Source organism: Megalopta genalis, chromosome 11 (assembly GCF_051020955.1).
Source record: "Megalopta genalis isolate 19385.01 chromosome 11, iyMegGena1_principal, whole genome shotgun sequence".
Classification (NCBI taxonomy): domain Eukaryota; kingdom Metazoa; phylum Arthropoda; class Insecta; order Hymenoptera; family Halictidae; genus Megalopta; species Megalopta genalis.
In genome coordinates this window covers 7,338,362-7,362,899 of record NC_135023.1, presented here as the reverse complement: position 1 = coordinate 7,362,899, position 24,538 = coordinate 7,338,362, and the positions used below count along the sequence as shown (strand labels likewise).

At 55.7% G+C, this 24,538-nt stretch overlaps 1 protein-coding gene across 19 annotated transcripts in view; it reads right to left on the bottom strand.

Annotated features, from left to right (window-relative positions):
* The window catches only part of Eph (Eph receptor tyrosine kinase), a 126,114-nt gene that overhangs the window by 16,141 nt on the left and 85,435 nt on the right, over positions 1-24,538 (bottom strand). For 4 of the 19 annotated variants that reach the window (XM_033479733.2, XM_033479738.2, XM_033479744.2 and 1 more), the window contains exons 4-12: positions 5,007-5,292; positions 4,392-4,928; positions 3,961-4,121; positions 3,603-3,870; positions 3,053-3,241; positions 2,855-2,966; positions 2,699-2,769; positions 1,938-1,955; positions 1,081-1,146 (exon numbers count right to left, since the gene is read on the bottom strand). In XM_033479733.2, the coding sequence (XP_033335624.1) occupies positions 1,081-1,146; positions 1,938-1,955; positions 2,699-2,769; positions 2,855-2,966; positions 3,053-3,241; positions 3,603-3,870; positions 3,961-4,121; positions 4,392-4,928; positions 5,007-5,292 (1,708 nt within the window). The remainder of the gene's footprint in view (positions 1-1,080; positions 1,147-1,937; positions 1,956-2,698; positions 2,770-2,854; positions 2,967-3,052; positions 3,242-3,602; positions 3,871-3,960; positions 4,122-4,391; positions 4,929-5,006; positions 5,293-24,538) is intronic. The other 15 variants (XM_033479734.2, XM_076525413.1, XM_033479742.2 and 12 more) reach the window with 9 other exon arrangements.

Below are 24,538 nucleotides of genomic sequence, written 5' to 3'. Positions count from 1 at the left end.
CAAACAACGAAAAGTGTTCGGCGACATGGCCGAGTTTACGTTTCTAGGCTGCGCTATGCGACGGTATCGTCAAAAAACTGCGAGAAACGAGAGAAACTAGAGAACAAGGTACAACTAAAAAATAAAACGGGCGCAACTAGAACTAAACGGGTACAACTCAAAATGAATAACAGGTACAACTAAAAAATAAAAATAAAACAGGTACGACTAAGACGAGAAACGGGTGCAACTAAAAAAAAAAAAGGTGAAATAAAAAGAAAAACAGGTACAACTAAAAACAAAGGTGAAAAGTAGAGAACTAAAAAATGGAAAAAAATATAATTAAAAGATCTCGCGCATAACCAATTCTCATGCCAGAGCAGAAATTCTCGCATGCCTAATACGCCAAACGATCTCAATCAACGATGCATCGGATTGAATGACGTTAGTCGCGGCGCACCGAGTGCAGAGGATGCTCCGGTTCGAATCGAATTACTCGGTCGGTCCGCCGTTAATTCACGTGTCCGCGGCATGGATCTGCGACCCAGCTGAACGCTCGCGTTACGCTCTCTCCGCGGGAGACCGATTAATTCGAGTTCCACCGGAACATCCAGCATTTCCCGCGTGTCAACGCTCGGAACGTTTCACGGAACGTCGATCGTCCGGTCCGAAAGATCGGTGTCCGGCTGGGAAAAAGAGTACGAGAGAGCAGACACACGATGCAGAACGAACAAACAAAGTACGAGAGAAGGAATCGAGGCATGCTATCGTGCTTCTGTGTCTACTACGGTGTAACGTCCAAAACGGTCCAGAGACAGAGACGATTTCATTAACAGAGAGACAGAGTCAGAGACAGAGACAGAGATAGATAGATAGATAGATAGATAGAGAGAGAGAGAGAGAGAGAGAGAGAGAGAGAGAGAGAGAGAAAACAGAGAGAAATAGAGAAAAAAGGCAAGAGCGAGAAGAGAAGAAGAATAAGCGGAGGATGTTTCTTCGGGCGACAGAGTTGTGTGCGGGTGTCGCGTGTTCAAGTATAGTTCTCGCGGTTCCTCCGACGTTTTTCGTGTGTTTTAGCTGGGACTGTGAGTGAGGACTTACGCGAGGACTTGCTCTTGTTGTTGGTGTGGGTTGTCACAATCGGTGAACTGTCCATTTTGCAGTGCACTGTGAACAACACAACAACCAACACACTAATTGACAAAACAGCAAACAAAAAGAAGCGATGGGTGTTTGTTCGATGATGTGATCGAGAGGAGTATGAGTCGCGAAGCTAAACGAGAAGGAATGGCGAGAGACGTCGAAAAGATGCGCAACGTGTCGACGAACTGAGGGATGTTCGATTTCGTTGCCCGATGTTTGCGCAGCTTTCGTCCCCCGTCCACCGTCGGCGGCGGTTGTTCGCCGTAGCCGCGGCGCTTATGCGTGTACATATAAAATAAAACAGAGCGAAGAACGATAGAACAACATACTTGAAGTGAAACGAGTGCAATGGCAAGTGACAACACGCTAAGAACAGTGAGCATGCAGAACGGTAAAGACACAGAGTATACGCGTCGCAACGTAGGCAAGCACGCGAAACGCGAGCACGCACGGCGGCTCTCTCTCTCTTTCTCTCTTTCTCTTTGTATCTCTCACTCGCTCTCTCTCTCTCTCTCTCTCTCTCTTTCTCTCTCTCTCTCTCGCTGTATCACCGTTGATCTCTCTCCACGTTTCTGTTCCCGAGGCGGGGTTGCATTCTGCATTCGCGAGACCAAAGGAAAACGCGCATTCCGTTCAACGATGGACGGGTAGAAGCGAGAGAGCAGGAAGCGAAAAAGAGTGCTGCCGTGCGTGCCCGTGCTTTCAGAATCCGGAACGCGAGCTGACAAAGATGCATGTACAAAGGGGGTGCAAGAAGTAACTACGTAAAACCGAGTTCCTAGAAAATAAAACTTGAGGTGTTGGAGAAGACTTACTGTAGGTCACAACTAGTCCTGTAGTAGCAGGCGATTGTGTACATTGTTTCATTGGGTTTTTTCATGGATTTGTTCATGGAGGCAGGTTCGATAGATTAGGGGAATCGCACATGAAAAGAAAGAATCGAAAGAATTCGGTTAGAATAATAACAGTACGGCGGCAGACCGGAATCGGCGTGAGTGAATTTTCCCGGCAATTAAATAAAAAAAAAAGCACGTCTCTCGTTGCTTTTTTTCTGTTTTTTTTCGGTTATTTTCTTTTTCTCATTTTCGTACTTTTTTGTTTGGTTACTTTTTTCGTTACGTTCCTTGCGTGCACCACGCGAGTGTATCTGTGTGTCGTGTACGCGTCCACTTTCCATTCGCATGTCTTTTTCGTCGGTTTCTTTTTTTCGTTCTCATTTCCATTTTTCTTCGAGAAAACAAAATCAAGGTGAACCACTTTTCAGCAATCTTTCTTTCATTTTAGAAAAGAGAGAAACCTCTAACTAGCAGTGGGTGTTCGGCGACAAGACATTTACCGGTTACTGGGGTACTGTATACACATGAGTCGGTGAGAGGGGTTTTGCAGGGGGGGGGGGGGCTAGGGTTTGATACTTGCTTGGGTCTAACGGGGTTTGGTGGTTCCAACAATATTAGTCACAAGACACGAGGGCGCAGTGAAACAACTATGAAAGTGACAGGGGGTAGTAGCGATAATAAATTTATGAAGGAAAGAGAGAGTTTGTTGTCCGAGGCCTGTCGGCGTTGGACGAACGTACCTTCGCCGTTCCTGTACTCCAAGGTATCGCAGTCGCTCGGCTGTTTCTTGTTGCACTCGTCCGAGGCCCTGCTGCAGCGAAATCATTACATCGCATCAATGCAATCGAAAGAATCCCGGAGGGACATGCGAACGAATTTTGATCGACCGGTCGTACCTTCTCAGTATCAGAACTGTCATAATGATGATGATCACCAGCAGAACCACCACGGCCACGATCGCGCCCGCTATGATCCTCACTTGCATGTTGTCGTCCTCGCCCACGTAATCTGCAACCGAGACAACAACCGTTCGGAAAACCGATTCCCAACACGAAGACGGCTCTCCGCTGTTCCACCGTCTTCCAAACAATTACCTAGACCCATGGCGTGCGGCGTCTTTTTGAACACCACCGGGGTGTACTCGCCCCAGCCTCTGGTCGTTTTCGCCCGCACTTGGATCGCGTAATCCGTCGACGGTTTCAGGCCCTTGAACGTCGCGGAGAGGTCCGAGGTTTGGACGACGGTAGCGTTGGTAGCGTCGTCGTACCGCGGATAACACCTCACTGAGCCAAAAAAAAAACGAAACAACCACGAATTAGTACGTTTGCGAACAGGTACAGCAATTTCTCCCGGAAATGCCAAATTTCGGGTTGCTACGAATTCCCCTGCGCTAGTCCTGCACCTGCGTAATTTATTGCTACGTCGATGCTGAGATGTCGAGTAAGAAAGCGGAGCTACAAGGTTCGTGACCGTCGAATCGTGGCACGTGGCCGCGGAATCACCTTCGCATCGTGGCAAGAAATTAGAAACAAAAAAGTGAAGTCATCGCGACTCGATATTCTCGGATCTGCCGGTTTCAATTCCGATCTCCGAACATTTCTGGGAGAAATCGCTGTCCAATTGCTCGGGAAGAGGCGATCTCACCTTCGTATCGCTCGACCAGGTCGCTGTCTCCGCTTATCTCGGCTATGGGAGCGTCCCAGCTGATGCTGAGCTCGGAGCTCTTGACGCTGGTGATGCGGACGTTGCTCACGAGGCTGGGCACGCTGGCCTCGGTGGTCACGGTGATGTCCACGTACTCCGACTTGCCTGCCAGCGTCGACACGCCGTTCTCAGCGAACACTTGGAACCGATAGGTGGTCACCGCGTTCAAGCCGGTGATCGTGATCTTCGTGTCGTTGAAGACGTCCTGCTTCAGAGAGGGAGAATCGTTTAGACCTCGGTCGGTTAGGCCGGTCGAAGAGAACAGTCGAAGCGAATGGCCGAAGGGAAGAGAACTTACGGTGCTGGGAATGTACTTGACGCCCATGCTGCAGGCGTCGCAGACCACCCTGTAGGTGGTGTCGGTCCTGCCGCCCAGCATATGAGGCGCGTTCCAGGAGAGGATGACGGTGGACTGGTCGACAAAGTTCACCGTGAGGTTCTGCGGCGCTGTCGGTGGTTCTGCAAGAACGCGATCGATGGTTAAACCGGATCAAGGACGACGAGTAGCGGGGCAAGTATAGTCAATTCTCTCAGATTATCCTTCGGCTTGGAAACGAGAATGGATTATTTGGGAAGAGCAGATACGATTATTCGATCCTCGCGGTTCGTTTTTACGATGCCAATCGGCAACTGTGAATATCTCCTCTTCCCAAATTGTACCTTCTTTCGTTTACAAGCCGATGGATATAATTCGAGAGAATTTAGCGCAGGCTAGGAGAAGACACTCACGCGTGCAGGGCATGTTCTTGGGGTCCTTCTCCGCCCTGAAGTATCCAGGGTTGCACCGGCACTCGGTGAACCCGAGGGCGGAGGACTTGCTGTGCGCCGGGCACAGCTCGCAGCTGTGCGATCCCGCCTCGTACTTGAACTTGCCGACCGGGCACTCGGTGCACTCCTGTTTCTCGACGTCGGCGTGGTAGCCGGGCTTGCAGTGGCAGCCGCCGTTCGGCAGGTACCATTTGCCGTCTCCCTTGCAGAGGAAGGTGGGCTGCTCGATGACCACCGCGTTGTCCACGCAGGTGCCGATCGTCTGCTCGATCAGCGCGACCTCGCGACCGGTCGGGGTCGCCGGGAAGTGGGCGAAGTTCATCGAGATCTCCGGGCAGCTGATGTAGTATACCTTGATCGCGAGGATCGAGATGCAGGCGCCCTGGTCGCGGAACGCGAAGTACACGCCCTTCTTGGTCACCGGGATCGACTTCACCTCCGTGTTGATCACCACCTCGGCGTTCGTGTTGAACCTCCCCTCGCCGGCGGCGATGCGTCCTGCGAGCGTGCCAGACACGTTTTTTTTTCGTCTTCCCGGTTGCGAGAGGGATGATAAGAGAATTTTGGCGAGCTTACCGATCAACTTGTAGCTGTCTGTCTCCCAGGGCGGCGTCTCCTTGGTGGCGACGTCGAACTCGTAGTAGAGCAGGCTGAAGGTCTCCTTGCAGCTGCGCGCGGTTCCGGGGAACATCGAGCAGTCACGGATCGTGAATTTGATTTCTACGTACATGCGGTTCGCCGGACCCCTCTCGACGAATGGCGTCCACAGCCAATTGTTCACGTTGTTGTACGCAACGTCGCAGACAACGTAGCTCCGCCAATTGATGCCCTTGTCGAAGTTCGTGAACGACTCTTCCACCCACTGCAATCAAGCCAGAACACACGGGACGATCTTAATTTCGTGCGATAGCCACTCGTTAGCCGGGGTTTTGCGCAGCCCGCGCGGGCCCTCTCGGACCCCCGGGCACGCCGATTTCGACGCCGTACACGCTCGGCTCGCGTCGCCGAATCAACCGCGATAAGATAAACGGAGTTTAAATAACGCGAACCGGGCCGGGCCGGGCCGAGGCCACGGCTTTGCGGGGAGATAGATCCCTTTTCCGCGACCCTAACAGCGAGCGGCGCTCGCGCTGTTTGCGTTCGGATTACGCGAGATTCCACCGCGTCAGCATCTACGAAATCAGCTTTTCTCGAAACCCCTCGTCGCGAGATTCGGCCCCCCCCCCGTCTCTCGTTCTCCGAGGAGTTCTTCCGCTCCACGCTTCAAGGTCTTCCTATTGATTTCAGCCGGCCGCCCCGCCGATGATATTTACAGAAACTTTCAAGGAATTCCGGGTCGAAGTTTTCGACCGGTGAGTGGGCCGGACAGAGGCAGCGATTTTCGATCTCTATCGCGTCGCTCGCTAGACAGGGGGATCGTGGACAAGGGAGAGAGCAAGAGAGAGAGAGAGAGAGAGAGAGAGAGAAACGAGAGGGGCCGTGGTCCGTGTCCGATCCGAGGAACCACTTGTACGTCGACGTCGGACGCGGTATCCTCCCTCGGCAAATGACGAGGCGGAGAGGCCAGGTCGTCGACTTGCGACAAACAGACCGCAAGGAATTACCGGCGCGCGTTACCATTAGTTTTATTGCCCCCCTCGGCTCGGGCTCTGGCTCAGGCTCGGGCTTGGGCTCGGGCTCGGGCTCGGGCTCGTCCCGAGAGAGACCGCAAAAAGTTCCGACCGAGCAAGAAGGACCCGTCGTCGTCGTCATCGTCATCCTCGTGGCCGTCCTCCCGTGCTCGTCGACAGCCTCCTCCTCTCTCCCGGCCCTCGTCCTCTATTCTCCTTCTCTCTTTCGGGGGCCTGCGTAGGTAAGAACGCGCAAAAACCGGGTAGATCGAGAGAAGCAGGCTTCTTTGCCCAGAGGATTTTCTTGCGAACGTGTTTCCGGCAGGGAGGCCGCAATAAATTCAACCGTACGGTTACTCGGTAGCACAAAGAGATTATTACGGGGAAAGATGACGAGGCGGGCGGGGGGGTAGAAAAACAACCATCTCGTCTCGGTACGCGAAGAACAAGGGAGAGAGAGAGAGAGAGAGAGAGCGAGAAAGAGAGAGGGGGAGGGGAGAAAAGAAAGCTGGCGTCAACACGGATCGAGAAAAATCGTGGCGAATCGCGCGACGTTAATTACCGTGCTTCGAGTCGATCGCGATTATCGACGAGTCGACGAGTCGACGAGGCAGAGTTTAGAGCTGTCGGCCTCCTTCGCGGCGACGGAAGGCGCGCCGTAATATCGTGGCGTGCAAAGACTATTAGAGGAACGAAGAAAAGTCCTGGAGATGTTATTTCGACGCCTCTGCCGGAGCTTTATCGCCTGGGAAATTGCGTTAGGACGGTAAATTCCACCCCCGTCCATTTCTCTTTCCCCCGGTGTCTCTACAACTCCCTCTCGCTTTCTACTCGCCTCCTCTCCCTCTCCCCCCCTCTCTCTCTCTTTTCCTCCCTTTCCATCTCCTGTCGCCTCTTCGCCGCGCTTTTACGTCATTCTTTCACGAGAGCCTCCGGAGCTGCCGCGAAGCGAAAAAAGACAGAGTACGCGCGTCGTTAACGCCGCGGAATTTAATTGGATCCCGCCGAGACAGTCCTCTTTTAACGTGCCGCGTCAATTTTTCGGCGAGCCGGATTTCCCAGCGGCGCGACCCTCCCGTGAAATTACTTATTAGTGGCGGAAAATAAAGAAAAAAAAATGGGAGAGAGAGAGAGAGAGAGAGAGAGAGAGAGAGAGAGAAGGAGAGCGAGAGCGGGGGTGAGACAGACGGATCCTGGAATACGGCCACGGGAATCGATCCATGGGAGCAGCGGCGCGGCGGGTTCGTTAGCGATGCTCCCGCGATATTTCTCGTAACGGAATTACGCCTAAGTAAAATCGCCGCCCACTCTCTCGTATCCTTTCTTTGGAAAGCACGGTGGCCGAGGCAGCGCCGAACCGAACGAGTTTCTCTTGCTCTTTCCGGGAGCCGCTGGAGATTTGAAATGAAATTAATTACACCGGTTAACGTGTTTCGCGCCTCGGGTTCGTTAGCGTGCCGCATGCGAGATTAGCGAGAGCGGCGGGCGGGAGAGATCGGGAGAGCGCGCGCGAGAGGCAATTTTGCTTTTTATCGCGTGAAACGGCAAATTCGCCGGACTTCGGGCCGATGTTTCCCAATTAGCCGGCGATCGATTGGATCGACGGGCAACAGGAGCGAGGACGGGCTCGAAGGACGTAGAGGGGGGACGGGAAACGGGACTCCGGCGGCGATGAAACGCGAGGCGGCTCGAATCCGCGTCCGCGTCAGCGTTCGCACACGAGTCGCGCGCGCGCGACGCCGCACCACCGCGAATCCATTAGCGACCAGTCGATTCGAGGGATCGAGGAATTTCCCGCATTCGAAATCGGCCGAGATAATAGAACGCGCGGCTAACGTTGTCTGGAGGGGAGGGGCGGGGGGGAGGCGGTCGCGATCGAGGTAAATCGAGAGCGGCGAAAGCGCGTCGCGAATTCGGCCGGAACACGGGGGAAAAAATATTTCCGCTCGGCGCGCGGCGTCGCGTTTAATTGCTTCGCGTGTAATGGCCGCGCGATATCCGCCCCCGCCTCGCCGCTCCCCACAACGCGACCAGCAGGCCCTCGACCCTCGGCGTCCTCGACAAAACTGCCTGGGAAAAATATCGTTCTTCCGCGTCGATCGTCGATTATTAATTCGCTCGGAAATTATGTCGAGCACGAACGCCCCTCGTCGGTCTTCGCGGATATTGAATCGGCCTCGCGGATCGGCACCCGCCGACCGGCGCGCGATATATCCGCGGAAAATCCGCGGTTTCCCTCGGTTCGCCTCGCGGCACCGTCGCGAAGAACGGTACGTGTGTGTGCTCGAGGCAGGGGGGAGAACCCAGATCGGAAGAGAGAATACCCGGAGGAACGTTGACCCGGACAAAAGAATCCTCGACGTATAGAAAAAGCAACGTTCCGCGCGGTTATCCCGCCGTCCGCCGATGGATTCCGCGGTTTTGTTCCCGGGAAAACGATGAAATTTAGTCCGCGGCAATAAAGTGTAACGCGTTACACGAACCAGGCATTAAGCTATCGATTTGTCGGGAACATGAGCATCCGCGGCCGCAGCCCCGCGTTAGCCCCGAGTCACTCGCCGGCTCCGAGCGGATAACCGTTTTCTATTTCCTCGCGGATCAACCGCGCCAGTAAATAGATATGAACCGCCACTCCGCGCCGGTTTCGAAATAAAGCCAATAAGCTTCGAGGCGGCGGCTGCCAACGATCCATCCTCTGGTCTTCGCGAGTCGATGAACGAGGATACCCGAAAGAGATGCCAACAAGTAGACGTTCCTCTTTCTTCGCGTGTGGCTGTACCGGGTGTTCGTCGATAACCCGATCGGAGAACGATATTTTCAAGAAAATAAGCCGAAAAGGCAGGGCCAAGTCGATCTATGGCCGATTTTTTCCACTTCTACAAGCGTCGACAGCTTATGCTTGACGTGGTTGCGACGAAACCGCACCCTTCCGTCGACCGGTCGAATCGACGCGATCGAGAGCAGCGCTTTCGAGTGGATCTTGCGCGTTAGCTAAATCGTCGGACTCTTCTCAGAAGTGATTTTTTGCGCGGGACACCCAGTACAGCCGAGGAGAGGAGACGGTCTTTCTTTCCTGCTCGCTCCGCGGCGGTAATATTGCCACCATAATCGCAATTCCGATGGTGTAGCCTCGGTCTATGAGGGTGGAGGAGCGTTCGTGGGAAGACTTAGGGGGTAGCGCGGGGTAGACGAACTTTCAGTCTAGCGGAGGGTTCGCGGATCTTAATATATATTGAGCTCTCGTGCCCGAGACCACCCCTCGCTCGGCCTTGGGGTTAGCTGCAGCCCAGAGGGCGAGCGAGAAAGAGCAAGTGAAAGAGAAAGAGAAAGAGAGAGGGAGAGCACGCCGCCACCTTGTTCCTGGAGGTACGCGCATCACGTTCCGCCGCGCCGTCCGTTTCACGGCAGCCACCTCGGGCAACTAGCTCGCGAGGGTACGCGATTGGCGGAATCGCGAAAGTTAAATTAACTCCGGGGGCAAGTTGCGCGACCGTGGCGAAGAGGGTCCGGGAGGATTCGATCGAGCGGGTGCTCGGTTCGACTCGGCGAAATGCTTTTTTTGCGGCCTCCGAGGCGACGGACTCTCCAAGAGAAAGAGAGAGAGAGAGAGAGAGAGAGAGAGAGAGAGAGAGCCGAGAGCCACTTTGCAGTCGATATTACTCTGGACTCTCCGGCGCGATCATCGTTATACGGCCGCGCCGCGGCAGTGTTTACCCGGGACCGATCGTTGAATCGCGTAATTCAGCTTTCCTTATCTTCGCATCCGACGCTCATGACCTCCGCTCGCATCATCGAAGGATCGTTAATCGGTAATCGTAACGAGCGATATCCTTCCGAGCCACCGGGAACACGTTTATCGCGCGACGTCTCACTCGGGATCGAGGGGGGAACTGTTGCGTGCCCCCCTCGCCTTCCCCACGCGCGAAGCGTTCTTTTCTTTTTGGACGCGACGTTCCACGGGCAGCTACAAGTTGCTCGAGGTACAAGTTCCGCCGTCGACATCGAGCACCGGAACATTAGAATCGGTCCTAGCCGATTAATCAAACGGAGCAGACCCGTGGATCGTGCACGGTTGATCGAAGGTTCGCATTAAAGGCTTCGGTTGATAGACCGTTCGGTTGCGACAGGAACGACGGAGCGGGTCGATAAGGTTCCACGAAACAGCCGGTGTATCCGGTGGATTAACTGCGAAATATTAGATGGCGAAAGAAACAGAGGGACGGACGATTCGTTTCGTTTCGTTTGGGAAGGAAAGCCGTAGAGGTTCGTCTCGCGCGAACGAAGCAGGGGGACGAGAAGCGAGGGAACAAGCGCGCATATGTGTGCCCGCACGAGAGACCCGGCACCCTTCGGACAATATAAGGGTGGCTACGGAGGGCGCCGATCGCAAACTTGATGTAGCCGGTTTATTTGGCACCCCCGAGCCGATACAGCGACGCCTCCGGATGGGGAAAGTCTCTGGAAGTACCATTTAAGGAGCATTTCCACGGGTCTCGGGCGTTAACCGAGATTTTTCTTCTAGCTGAGGGAGAGCGGGGGAGGCGGAACGCCGAGAAAATATCGCGAAGAAGGGAGAATAGAGCTTCGCGCGATCGTCACAGAATTTATTTCGGGATTATTCGGCGGGGGGACGCGCGTCGCAGATAGGACAAATCGTTCTCTTTCCCGGGATCGGAGCGCCATGCCGTCGTGTCGCGAAGCAATTCCCGAAGCAGTCAGATTTATGATCGGGAGATCGACTCCCGACGGCCGTCGTCTCAGAAAATTCGATTACGCGCCTCCGACGTTGTAGCGCTCGCTAAGAAAATTTACCGGCACCGCGAGTTTCCTCCGACCGTACTGGCCTGCCTTGGCCTGTCCCGTCGTCGTCCCGCGTTTCTCAGCTGTTAAGCAACTCGGGGACAGCGAATTTTCCACGTCGGCCACGATGATTACGCGCTCGGTTAGTTTTTTCGCCTGGAAACGAGACGAGCTCCGTCGAACGAGTTTCTGCCGTTTGATCTTTCGCGTCGATCGCGATCCTTGAAGCGCGGAGAGCAGCCGGTTGGTTGGAGCGGTTTTTCCAGGGACTTCGTCGCGCGTCGGGTACGGGACACCGGGTTCATCGATAGCCAGCCAGGCGTGAGGAGCCTAAGCGTCGTAATATTTCGAGTTAGGTGGACCCGGCGCGTCGACAGTGTCGCGTGTCTGAAGGGCTGAACGCGCCAATGACCGTCGCCCCTGACGAGACGGCACGTCACGGCGTAACGAGGAGGGCTGCACCGGCGAGCCAGCCACGTGGGGCTGAAAACTCGACCACGACCACGCCAGACCACGCGTGTGTGTCGCCTATCTTGCCTCTAACGCGTTCCGACGAACCCTTACACGCGACCAGGCCCGATGCCGCGCCGCGCCGCGCCGCTCTGCTCTGTTCGCTCGGCACTCGGGACACCCAGACTTGGCTGCGACCGCGTCTGCGACTCGCAACCGGAAGTCTGAAACGGTACCCGGGGTCCTCGGGGTGCTCTCCGGGTGCTCGCAGCCCGGAATCCTCGGATTCCTGGCTCTCTGTCTCCCGTCTCGCCTTCCTTTGCCCATGGTCCGTCGATTCTCGAAAACACGCGGACCCGGCTTTCGGAACGCAATTTACTCCGACGGCGGAAACGGGGCGGCAAGACGGTCGGTCCGACGGACGAACGGACAGACGAAGCCAATAAAAAAGGAACAAGTCGGGCCGAGAGACTCGCGAAGATCCAGCGCACAGCAGTTGCGTGGAGTTCGGGAGTGTGAATGGAGTCTGGTCCAAAGATACACCGAGCGATATCCCGGTGCTATTTCGAGTCGGGCGGCGAGTGTCGGCGCGTAAGGGGCGTAGCCGGGCAATGATCGTGGAGCAGACGGGCCGGCACGTCGGTTATGGTCTCGCTCGCACGCCGACTGCACCGACTGCAACGAGAACACGATCGACCCGTAGGGTGGAATCGCGAGTCCGACCGGTGATCGTCCTGCATACTCGATGTAATTTTTCTCTTCCTGCTCGGTGCACCCTCGCCGATGCCAATCGAGGGGGTGCCCGGCCACCGGAACCGATCTTATGCTAATTCCGAAGGGAGAAAATCCTCGTCGCGGTCCCTCTCGTTCGTCCTCCCTGTCCCTGTCCTTCACGGTCTCGTTTTAGGACGCGTGGAAAACGCGGGCTTTATAAAATCGTCGGGAATTAGCCGGGGGGCCGCAGGGTCGGGCCAAACGGGGGTTGACTTTAATATCGAAGGACTTGCCCGGCCGGGACCCTCCACGCACGCCCCTGGACCTGTCAGTTTGACGTATCGCAGTCGCAGGAATCCATTATATAGTCAATTACTCGTCGTGACAGGGAACGCGCTCGCGGACGAGGCATCTGACGGCCTCCGATGCACTCTCTCGCGGCGCATCGATATCCGGCCAGCGAACTTCGCGTCGCGTGAAATTTCGAGACCGTGGAACCTCGTACTTGGACGTAGTCTGTGTCTTTGATTAATTCCGCGATTGCACACCGTTTAAGCCGTACACCCTTCGGGATGCACGCATATTTCGGGAACCGCCCCGAAACGACGACCCCTCCCCGGTTTTCGGCACGTTGCGAAGGGAGAAGTCAATTTTCCCCGGCTTCGGATATTCGTTTGGAAGTCACGCAATTCATTCATGGACGGTGAATGGAGTCGTCCGAGCTTAAGGGTGGCAGCCGCTCAAAGCACTTTGATACAGGGCCGATGATTACGGCCGATCGACCGTCGATTGGAACAGGGTCTCGCCTCGGGAACGCGGTATTCGGGCTGCAACGAAGAGTGCAGTCGCAGCGGAGAGCTGCGGGGTTTCCCGCGGGACTCGGCGCACAGCGCGCCGGGTCCAGGCATTTCGGCGATTCGCTAAAGTTAGACGCCGAGAGGAGCCGCGCGCGCTGTTCTCGTCAGAGCGTTCGAATCTTTGGGAAGGTTCGAGGAATTTCGATAGGCGGTCGGGAGAGAGTCGAGGCTAGACGGGCCGAGATTGCCGCAGCGGAGCCAAAGGGCAACGAGTCGGCTGCGTTAATTAAAATTCGCGAGGTCCGTCCCGCGTGGATCCCAATAAACCGGCGAAAATATTGCGGACAGCCGGGCGCGGAGGGAGAAAGAGCGAAAGAGAGTGAGAGAAAGAAAGAGAGAGAGAGAGAGAGAGAGAGAGAGAGAGAGAGAAAGAGAGAGACGAGCCGGCTGGACGAGCGGAGAGAGCGCAGTTTCTGCGACGAGGTTGCACGGCAGGTTGCATGCAGCGAGCCGGAACCCTCGATCGAACCTCGTTAACTATTTGAACTGGTTAACGGCGCGGCGTCGTCTCCTGCACGCGGTCGCCCCGCTAGACGCGATATTTGGATAATAATCGAGTCCTCGGCGGCGGTACACGAGCCGTATAATGGCCGTCCAGATGGTACGCGGCGAAACGATCTTCACCTGCCGGCAAACGGCTTTCCTACGACCATTGTTCGAGAGCTGGTTCCCTCTCCTCGTTTCTCGCTCGCCGCCGCGACCTTTGACGCCCCGAGTTATTTCGCCGGGATTGCCTTTCGATTCGGCGAAATATCAGCCGGCGAGAGACAACGCCGTTTCCTCTGAACAGAGGAGAAGACGGCGCGGCGGCGAATCGCGGAAGGTGGATCGGTATCGCCTATCCTCGAGCAGCCGGCCCGATTATTAAATTAAAAATACAATTTCGCAGGCAACCTCACCTCGCCTCGCCTCGCTGCGTCTCCCTCCCTTCCTCCCCTCCAATATTTTTCCAAGGGCTTAGCCCGACGAACAATGCCGTCTCGACTCGGAAAGATATCGTGTCGGCTAGATATAACCAGCGGGAGAAAGAACAGCGAAGAAAAAAACGTTCTTAGAGAACGGCCAGGGGGTTATGGGGAGGAACGGTGGGGAGAAGAAAAGCCGAGGAAGTTGGGAAAAGGTCGACTTCGGCGGAGACGAGCTCAGGCTCGGACAAGAAAGAGAGAGAGAAAGGGAGAGAGGGCCATTCCTTTTCCTGGCCCCGGAGAAATTGAGTTTCCGAGTTCGCTTTTCCCCGGGGGTGGTGGTCCGTGGCTCGTCCAACTCGACTCGGCTCGGCTCGGCTCGGTTCGGCTCGACGCGACGCTGCCACCTTTATCGTTGTAATGAAACTGTGTTTATGATAATCCAACAATGGAACAATGTGGGTAACGACCGGGGGGTACGCTCGCCGGCCACAATGGCCCGCGGTTATGCGCTCTCTCACCTAGGAAGAAAGCCGAACCGAGAGGCGATGAGAGAAGGCTGGACGAGCCGCTGCCAGAAGAGGGTCTTGTCTCTCTCCTCTCTCTCTCTCTCTCTTTCTCTCTGCCGACCGCTACGGGTTTCGGCTCCCGAATCTTAATTAGGAATTTCACAAGGGCTCGAGAAGCAGCAGCAACCCCGCGCGCCACGGTCCACGGGTCCACGCTCCCGAGGAAACGGAAGAGGGCACCGTTCAGAAAAACGAGAAAAAAATAATGTCGTCTCGGCACCCCTGTCCGATCGCTGCGTAGATAAGCTCTTTGGAGATAGCGCGATCACGGCGGGGAAACGAGAAAGGGGTTCTTCTCGTGCCGCTCCTTTTTTCCTCTCTCTCTCTACTGTGCTCGCGGAGAACAGAAGGGGAGTTGTTCCCGGCTCTATAAAAGAGTCGAGAAAGATTGCTCCGGGAACGTTGTAAAATTAAACACTTTTCGCCAAGATAAAGCTGGCCGGACCAGTGGCTCGACCTCTCTCGGGTCACGGGAACTCGCATGCATCGATAATAAAGAGTTTCTTCGCAGGTTATCAATCCCTCCTTCTCTTACTGTGTGTGTGTGTGTGTGCGTCTATCTTGGTGGAAAGTTCGATCGAGGAAATTTGGGGGCTGCTGCTGTCCGATAATTCGTCGGCGGCCAAAGATCCGGGAAGATCTTAAACGAGCAGGCTACTCTGCGAATTAGCGAAGGCTCTGTTCCTCTCGGTGGCTTCCGGCTGCTACTTTATGTTATGGATTCCTCGGCCACCGTTATACTCCCGCTGCAGTTTCCCCAGGGGTGCCGCAATTTCCGTCGTTTCGCGCGGACGCGAAAGTTCCCCGGCAACTTTTCGAGCAGATTAATTCGGGAATTTATCATCTTCGGGGCAGAGGCGAGCAGCCGGAGCAGCAGCGGCAGCAACGGCGGTAGCGGCGGCAGGAACAGCAGCAGCAGCAGCAGCAGCCGCTGACCGTGGCCGAAACCGTTCGGGTCGAAGAAATAAAAGTTTCGCGAAACAAAAGGCTCCAACTTTTTTCGACTTCGCCGCGGGAATAGCCGGCAACCACCGTTCCCGATCTCTCCCCCTTGCGTCCTTTCTCTTTCTGGACCAGTGTTTTTCTTTCCGGTCGCATAGTGGCCCTGTTTATGGCCCCTTGACCACCGAATATCCCGACCAGTCTCTCGAGGGTGAAAACCAACGACTTTTCGGCCGCGAGAAAGTTTGCGCGAGGATCTGCGCAAAATCCCGATCCTCTCAACGGGGATCTACCTCTCCGCGGTGGCCGATCCCTCTTGTCACCTCTGCGACTCGAGAACCGTCCCTCCCCCCTTCGTCTCCCCCGGCTCCGAAATATTAAGCCGCGGAGGACGCGGCGGAGCCGTATTTGCCAAGAATCAAGTTCGCATAGCCGAAGCGGAGCCACCGGGGAAAGAATAATGATTCGTTTCACTTTTACTCTCGAAACGGGCGAAGATGCCGCGACGGTATTGTGAACGGAAGCCGCCGTCTCTCTGTGACACTCCGCGTCTGTCTGGTGCAGGTTTGTCGGCCCGAAACCGCATCGTTTCGAAAATCCTGTCGGTGCGACACGCCCGTGGCAGAGACTTCAGCTGGAAACGCGTCGCACGCGCTTCGCCGAGGCACAAGCGTAAATGAGAGAAGGAGGTGGAGACGACTCGTGTCAATAAACAGAGTCTGTTCTAACGACGCGGCCAGGATGACAGATATATATGTGTGTACCGCCTATACATACGCGGATCTGGAGGTGCGCGCGCGAGCCGGCGAGAGAGAACGAGAGAGAGAAAGAGAGAGGAAGAGAAATCGTCCGCGAAAAGGTAGGACAAAGAGAACGAAGAGACGAAGACGAAGAAAAAGGCGAGAGGGTGGAGAGAGAAGAAGAAGAAGAAGAAGACCGAAGAAGAAAAGGAGAGGAGCATGGGGTTGAGGAGGGGAGAGAGCGGATAGAGAAGAAGAAAGAAGAGAAAGAGAGAGAACGGAGGCGCAGGCAACGGCCTGCAGAAGCCCCGAAGGCCGTTCACATGAATACCAGTCTTTCCATTAGTACTCGAATGGAGGAGCCCTGGCCGATGCATGATCGATACTCGTAGATCCAATCTCGCTCGGGCCTCGTCCAATCGCGATCGAGGACCACCGCGAGATACATTGTAAGCGAACCTACGCGCTCGGCCGCTGCCGTTTCTTTCGCGCGCGCGCGCGCACGCGCGTCTTTCGAGCGACCCGATATCGTCGCGAACACCGATCCTCTGGGAGCTTTAAAGGTCGCCCTTTTCTCGTCGCGACCCGAGCAAATCCTCCGACCGACCTCTTCTCGAAGACCCCGCGAATTTGGGGCGATCGCGGCTCCTGCGGCGTGCCGGAAAATTCGGACGAATCTCTGCTCCGAATTGGCCCCGAGGGCGAAGGTTCCCGAATAGGCGTGGTTCGCGCGTTTACGCTCTTCGTCCCCGATAAAACTCGGTTCAGAAGGTCACGGTAATCCGATCTGCGAAAGAAAGATTCGTCTTGGTCTCTCCGTGCGAACAGTGGGCGTGGTTTGTCCGCTCCGGCGTGTCCCACGGCGGTGATGTGGAATCGGGAGGATTCTAATGATAATTGCGATCGAGAGAAATGAAACATGAAGGAGAACATAGGTGAGGAGGAGAGGGCAATTACGGCGAGGCGAAAGCAGGCCACCGTTTCCTCGAAATACCGAGTGGACAGTAGTTTCTACTCTAGCCCGGCGGATTCTCTCTCGTCGCCGGGTTCCGCTCTACCCACTTTCCATCCACCACCACCTCCTCCGGGAGGCTCGGAATATTAATGTCCCTCATATTTTATAGAACCACTCGGAGGGCACGGTGCCTCCTCCTCCTTCTCTCCTTCTCCATCTCGGTGTGCGTGCTGTCCTCCTCCTCCCCCGCTTATAAACGACTAAAAATATATGTACGTAGGGTGTGCGCGAGCACGGTAGATCCTTATCCGCGGGGACAATGACAAAACGAGCAAAGGTCGAAATACCTAGAGAAGTTAATTCGGTTGTCGGTTCGCGGCACCTCTCTTCCTTCTCTTCCTCTCGCCTTCTCGCTCGCTCGGTCTTCTCTTCCTTCCGTCCCATTTCTCCGGATCCCTTTCTCTCTCTACCTCTTTATTTCTCTCTCTCCCTTGTGTTTCTTCTCTCTTTCTCTGTCCGTCGCCGGCGCGGAGCTCGGTCCTGGTCCTCGTCGTCGTCGGTTCCAACCCCGGCCTTATCAACCTCGACTTTTTATTTTTCACCCGATTTCTCTAACCCGGACTGGGTCTCTTCTTCTCTCGCCCCGGCGCCGTATCCCGTAGATAATTTTAACGAGCACCACATTTTTCTCTGGGAAATGACCCCTCCGCGGATTAGAAGGAGCTGGCTCTTCAGAGAAGAGAGCAGGAGACACGACGATCGTTTGCGGAGGGTACTTTCGAGCTCTTTTAGCGACCACCGGCTCCCGGCACTCGGCTTCTCATCCTCGTCCTATTCTTCTTCTTCCTTCTTTTGCCTCGGACTCTCGAAACAACGCGTTTGTCTCCCGGCGAACCTACGGGAATACGCCCGAACGCGCGGATAAATCACTCTCTCTTTCTCTCGGGAGAGAGAAAGCAATTTATTACCGCGCCGATACCGCGGCTCGCTCTCCTCCGAATCGTAGAATTAATTTCTCCACGGTTCGATCCTCGGCCCTCGTTAATACCTCATGCCGCAGCCGATTCTCTCTCTCTCTCTCTCTCTCTCTCTCTCTCTCTCTCCCTCTCTCTTTCTCTCTATCCGCAAAACCAGCGAGAAAACGAACCTGCTTTTACTGTCTCGTCTCCGCGCGATTCCATCGGCGGCCGCTAATATTTCCGATGAAATTTTCCGGCGGTGCACTCTAACGGGCTTCTCCACGTGCCTCGCGTCTATCGCGTCTATCGCGTCGACACCGTCGCGTTTCCGCTCGCCCCGAGCGTAATAAAATCGCGAGATATTATACGTGACCGCGCGCGCGCTCTCGGCTCGCGCGACCACGCGGACCAGCGATAACGAACGGCCGCCCCTTTCGGTCGGTAGCATCGAATTACGGCACGAACTAGGCCCCTTTATCACGGACATCTAGACGGCCGGCTAGCCCGGGACTCCGAGCTCGGATCGCTCGTAAAGATCGCTCGAATTCGACCGGGAAACCGTCGTTCCAGCCGAATTCTTATTAGCGATCGTTCGAACGAAACGATCGGCCCCTGAACGTGTCCATTGTGCGGCTCCGCTCTTCGCAATCCAGAACAACGATGAAAGTATCTAATTGCAATCACTTTCAACCCATATGTGCCTCGTAAGGGTTAACAAGGGTCGACGCGGGGGCATATCGGAATATTAATAAAGAGAGAGCCACCCGAGCGGACGGGGCGATTGGCTCGTTTTCGCCCCCTCGGCGATAAGAGTGGGCGACCGTTGTCGATCGTGCGGCGACAAAGACCTCGGAGAGGTTTCGATGATTCCCGGTAAAAGGTCGAGCGGAATGCCGATGATCAGGGCCACGTGACAGCCCCGTAGATCAAGGGGGGACGACGACGTTTCCTTCTTTTCCGTGGACGCGGCAATTCCGCGCGCGCGGCCTTGATTGCGTTCCCCGTGTCCGTCCGACACGCACCCTCGTCTCGTTGTCGTCGGATGAAGAACACGCCGTGCTTTCCCAAATTGACTTTCGCCCCATGCTGTCCGTAGCCGCGTTCCGCTCATCCCGGGGATCTTTGGTATGCGCGAGCCGATCCCAGGGAAAACTCAGCCTCCCGGTTCCTTATTTCGGGGCAACAATAGCTGCGAGATGAATCATCGATCCTCGTGGAACCGTTGGTTCGTGCGGTGCGCGTCGAGTCGAGGTGTGTTTGTGCAGCGGCACCGATAGCTGGCGGGGTTCTTTCTCGTGGTGGCGCGAGGTCCTTTGAGGGGGTTGAGCGTACCGCGGGTGCCAATCGAACCCACGAACCCACGAGCCAGCCAGCCAGCCAGCCAGCCAGCCAGCCGTCGGTTCGACCCTTCGACAAATTGGCAATCCTCTCTCTCTCTCTCTTTCTCTCGCTCTCTCGCTCTGACACGGGAAACGACGCCACCTCGAGTGTCCTCGATCGTCCTGCCGCGCGAGGATCGTTTCTTTTGTGCTCGCTGCGTGCCGCTTCGAAATTTCCCAAGACCGGTTTATCGATCATCGACGGGGCGGCCCGAGAGAGATTGGCGACGCGGCACGGCGCGGCGCGAAGCGGCGAGATTCGGCGCGACGTTGCTCCCTCCGCAGCCGCAGAGCCGCAGAGCCGCACGCGCGGCCGCGATATTCACGGGCCGGCGTGTTCTCGGGGGCTGCGCGTTTTCCCGTCCGACGAAAATTTGATTATCCCCGTAGCTGGCGGCGAGGCAAGCCGGCTCTCCGAATTCAATTCCGACCGTCGGAGTCGCTAGTTTTTCTCGTTGCGCCCGAACGTCGGAACTTTTTCGGAGGGTCTGCGCCTCCGTGCTCTCCCGCGTGACCTCACGGTTGATTTAACCGTTCTCTTCTCTCCGGCCGGTGTATCCATTTATCCCTTGCCACCCTTGCTTCCCTTTTTCTTCGTCGGATCGAGAAAATCATGGCGAACCGGCGCGCCGCGCGGCCGTGGGCGAAACAGAGGGACCGGGGGGGAGGGGGTGGTTTCGAGAGATAGAGAATCGTGTGCGTCGGTATTGCATTCGTGACGCTCCTCTCCGTCTCTTCTTCGTTCGATCCCCTTGTCTACGTTCATCTTTCTTTCGCTCGTCTTCCCCATGGGCAACGTGGTCACGTCCCAGTCGCTATGGAAACCCGGCCGAATCGAGATGGAAACTCACCCTCTCCACGCACTATCTCTCTCTCCTGCTCGCTCTCAATTTTACCCCGTCACGTATTCGGCTCTCTCTCTCTCGCTCTCTCTCTCTCTCTCTCTCTCTCTCTCTCTCTTCCTCTATCTCTATCTCCTGCTCCGGGGTTTCCGTCTTTCTTTAATCCACGCGGCACAGCCTGGCTCCGTCTTCCACCGGCTGTCCTTCCCTTCTGGTTCTGATCTCTTCTCACCCTCTCCCTTCCAGTCGCCTGGTCTCGTTAGTTTAACCCACGCGCACCGAATCGTAATGGGAAACGTACAGATGCATTAGGAGAGGCTTTGCCATCCTAGATACCCCCGATGCCAGCCCGGCTGCTACCTTCAAAGCTATTGCCGCTCGGCTCACCCTCCTCCCACCGTTCTTCCAATTCCCGGCACCCTCTGCCACCCCCTCGGCCGCACACCTTCCCCTCTACCCCGTTGCCTTTGTCGCCCCGCGCACCTTGCCGAACAATGCGTGCCTCGACGACGCTTCCGTTCCGGCTCGTTCCGACGGGCTTACAACGAAAGCAGCCGCGTTGTCTCGGCAAACAATTTTTCTCCTCCGCCCACGGGGCGAAGTCTTCTCCTGGATACGGTCGCGCGTTCGCGGTTCGAGCTGACGCGTCCTCATATGTGGGTCAACATTTTGAAGCGGCGCGATTGATGAATTTAGGGGAGGCCGACTGCACGATTCTGAATATACAACCTCCTCCCCAACCTCAAAATTATTGGGTATTAGGTTTCTCAATACGCGGGACATGCTACAAAATGCACGATGACAAAGACTGTCGGAAATAATAGGAAAACTGATAAAACGGGTGTATTTATGTACTTGTCACAGTTTATTATAATCAACTGAAATATATGAAAGATATCATAATCAGATTTTCAGGTTCATCGAATTTTCTCTAAGTGCCCTAATACTTTTGGAGGGGCGGGAGTGTATTTTCGTAGTCCAATCACGAAGCAAGAGCAACCGTCCCGTATTTATTATCGCTCCTGAGAAGCCATTGTCCGCGTCCTACGTGGAGCTTAGACATTATAATTTATTTTTTCATATATTACTTGTCACAGTTTATTATAATCAACTGAAATAAATGAAAGAAATCATAACAATTGCATATCAGATTTCCAGGTTCATCTAACTTTCTCTAAGCGTCCTAATACTTTTGGAGGGGCGGAGGTGTATTTTCGTAGTCCAATCACGAAGCAAGTGCAACCGTCCCGTATTTATTATTGCTCCTGAGAAGCCATTATCCGCGTCCTACGTGGAGCTTAGACGTTCAGAACGCGAACGTGTTAAGGCGTCTCCCGTGCCGGGAATATCGGACCAAAATCGACTCTGCTGCTCTCGAAATTAAATCTCGATCCCATCTATTCCGTGATGCACATAAAATTCGTGGACCCGGGGACATCAGAGGGTGCCGCCGAGTGACCGCGCGCGTTTAACTTTCCATACGCATTCGACCTATTCCAGCGGGCGCAGCGCGGAGAGGGCGCGGAGGAGCAGAGAGCGGCGAGAGGACCGGCAATTTAATGCAGCCTCGAGTATCGTTCCACTCGAGGAATACAAAACGCGAGGTATAAGATGCGAGCCCGTGTGGAACAGCGGAATCAGCGTTCCTAACAGTTGGACGACTAGCTGTTTACATCGTAAGCCGTTTTCCTTTGACGTGCGCCCGTCTCTTTCCAGCACTAAAGTCTCCCAGAACCTTCGAAATGGTAGCTTATCGTTCCCAGCCATCGGATTCCTGCATCGTGAAATGCTCCGGGATGTGACCGGAGTGCGAGAAGGAGCGTTCGGCGAATGAACTTGTCTAATTATCATTCACCGAGAGAGCTTCCAGGTGTATAGGCCGGAACTATAAAGTTTTTTGCTCCGACGGCCGTTTAATTAAACTAGTCGACAGACGAACGATCTCGATACGGACTATAAGGAAATCGGTATTCGACCCGGGAGACCGACGGTGATTGCATCCGGAAATCTCGATGAGTAATACCAATCGGAGCCCATGAATGTCTCGGCTCTTTTATTCGGTCGTAAGTAGTTTATTTGGTTTTCGTCCGGCTTCGAACGGCGCGCGGCGGCCCGACAGAACCCGGCACCGAAGCAAAATCGCCGGAAGTATCGCACCAAGAGCACGGTGTATGGGAGATCGAGCGGCCCGAGGAGGACAGGGTGGTGGCAAATGATCGCGGCGCGTGCGGCCGATACGATAAAGGAATTAGGGAGGACCTTGGCAACAGCCTGGCTAGAGAGCGAGAGAGAAAGAAAGGGGGAGAGAGAGAGAGAGAGAGAGAGAGAGAGAGAGAGAGAGAGAGCGGCTGCACTCTGGCAACGAAACAAGGATTCGTTTTTCTCGGCGTTCCCGAATTCCCGTCGCGACGTGGTCCACGAAACGATAATCGTTCCCGTATCTTTCGCAGTCCCGACGCCTCTCGCCCGCATCTCCGACGAGCTAAGCCGTTGAAGGGTTAATCTGCGAAGCGCGAGCTCGAATCTGATCAAAGTAGTCGGTCGGACTCGTTACGACCGCGATCCTATTAATTCGCTGTGAACCCGCGAGGTTCCGAGAGGCCTCCGGGGCGGAGGGGGGGGGGGGCACGGGGGAAAAGGGTCGCCGAGAGAAGGGACTAACGGCGGCTTGCGGAAAGTAAAACGGAGGAACGAGAAAGTTCAGAAGGTTGAATTTATGCTGGCGGTGGCTCGAGGTGGACCCATCCGGGGCGTTTGTATGCTTTGTACTCGTCGGGATGTCCTCTTTTTCTTTGTGCCCTGGTCGCGAGGGCGGCTGGGAGGGATGGAAGACGGAGGATTTTTAGTATTCGCGGTGGTTGTCGTTTTTATGATTTTAATTCCTGGAAATTACTCTCGGGCTCGGTCTGGCGAAAGGGTTCGCCGGTCTCTCTGCCCTCTCCCCCCCTCTCTCTCACGCTATCTTACTCTTTCTCTTTCCGAGCGAGCTCGCGAGCTCGCGAGCGAGAGCAGTTTGATATTCCGCCGCCGAAGGGAACTTTGTAACGAAAGCGGAGAAACGTCGACGGTAAATGCACCCGGCTTGCTTTCTGGATGTGTCGTGTATCGAATACGCGGCGGCACGACGACGCGACGCGACGGACGGATGAATTTCAAAGGGCCCCGGTGCTGCGCGCCGCGCCACGCCACGCCGCGCACCCATTCGGCTTGGAAACGGGAGCGAGAGGCGCTTGTGTCCGCGCGCCCGCCCGCTCCGATTCGGCGGAGAAACATTTATTTGGAGGACCGTGGGCGGGGAACAGAGGATCCGGCATGCCCCCCGGAGAACACGGCGGATCGGTGTTTGCGCAAACACCGGGGCCCGCAGCGCCGCGGCCTCAAGAGTTTGACGCAGGCTTTGATTAATCCTCGCGAAAGGGGCAACGCTCGTCGCCCTGAGATTGACACGCGCCGACGACAAGCTTTGCCGCGCAAGCACAACTCCCGTCCCTTCCAGCGGCCTCCCGGGGAACCGTTTTGTCGTTCACCCACCCGTGCTGCACGCGCGGACACCGATCTCTCCCCTCTGGACCTTTCGAAATCTGCGGCTGCAAGGGCAATCCGTGCCGCGTACGCAAGCCTTCTATCTTCTACGCCGCTAAGCTTCGGTTTCGATTCGGCTTTCGCGCCGGGGGAAACGGTCGGGTTTGCGGCGGAGAGACGTCCGTTTCGCTCGGCGGCGATGCCGGCGTCGGCTCGGAAGGCCAATGGATTTATTCTCGATCCCGCGACACGCGGAAGAAGATGGGACCCGATGATACAGAACGGGTGAACACTGATTTTGAATAGGCAGCGCGCGCGGTGCACGGGCTCGCGCGTTCGAGCGCGAGGGAACGACGATCTATTATGCCCCGGCCGACAATTACTCGCGAGATCGCGGCGGTAACGGTACCCGCGAAATTCCGCGAAAGAAAGGCTCGCGCGAGGAATCGTCATCGACGCGTTAAATCGGCAGCGGCGGAGTTCCGCCGGCGCGGCGCACGGAAATGTACACGTGGCGGGCGATCGGTGTGCGCCTGTGGAACACGCAGTCCGGAGCGGCGAATAAAGGACGACTGGGAAAATCGACGACGGGCTCGTGGATCGTCGGTCGCATTCGACCGAGAGTCGAGAGAGACCCGAGGCCCGATCTCCTCTCCGGTGCTCGAAGAGACGCGAGAGATCGGGCACGGTGTGCGCCGCGGATCGTAATCCCTTGCCTCGTTGTATACGATGTACGCCTCGCAGTATATTTCACTGAATCCTCCCGGTGGAAGGTCTTTTAGAGACCCTTTTGCGCTTTCATTGCCTACCTCGGCCCGAGACGATTGATGCAGAAAACTGCATCAGCCGCAACGAACCGTGGCC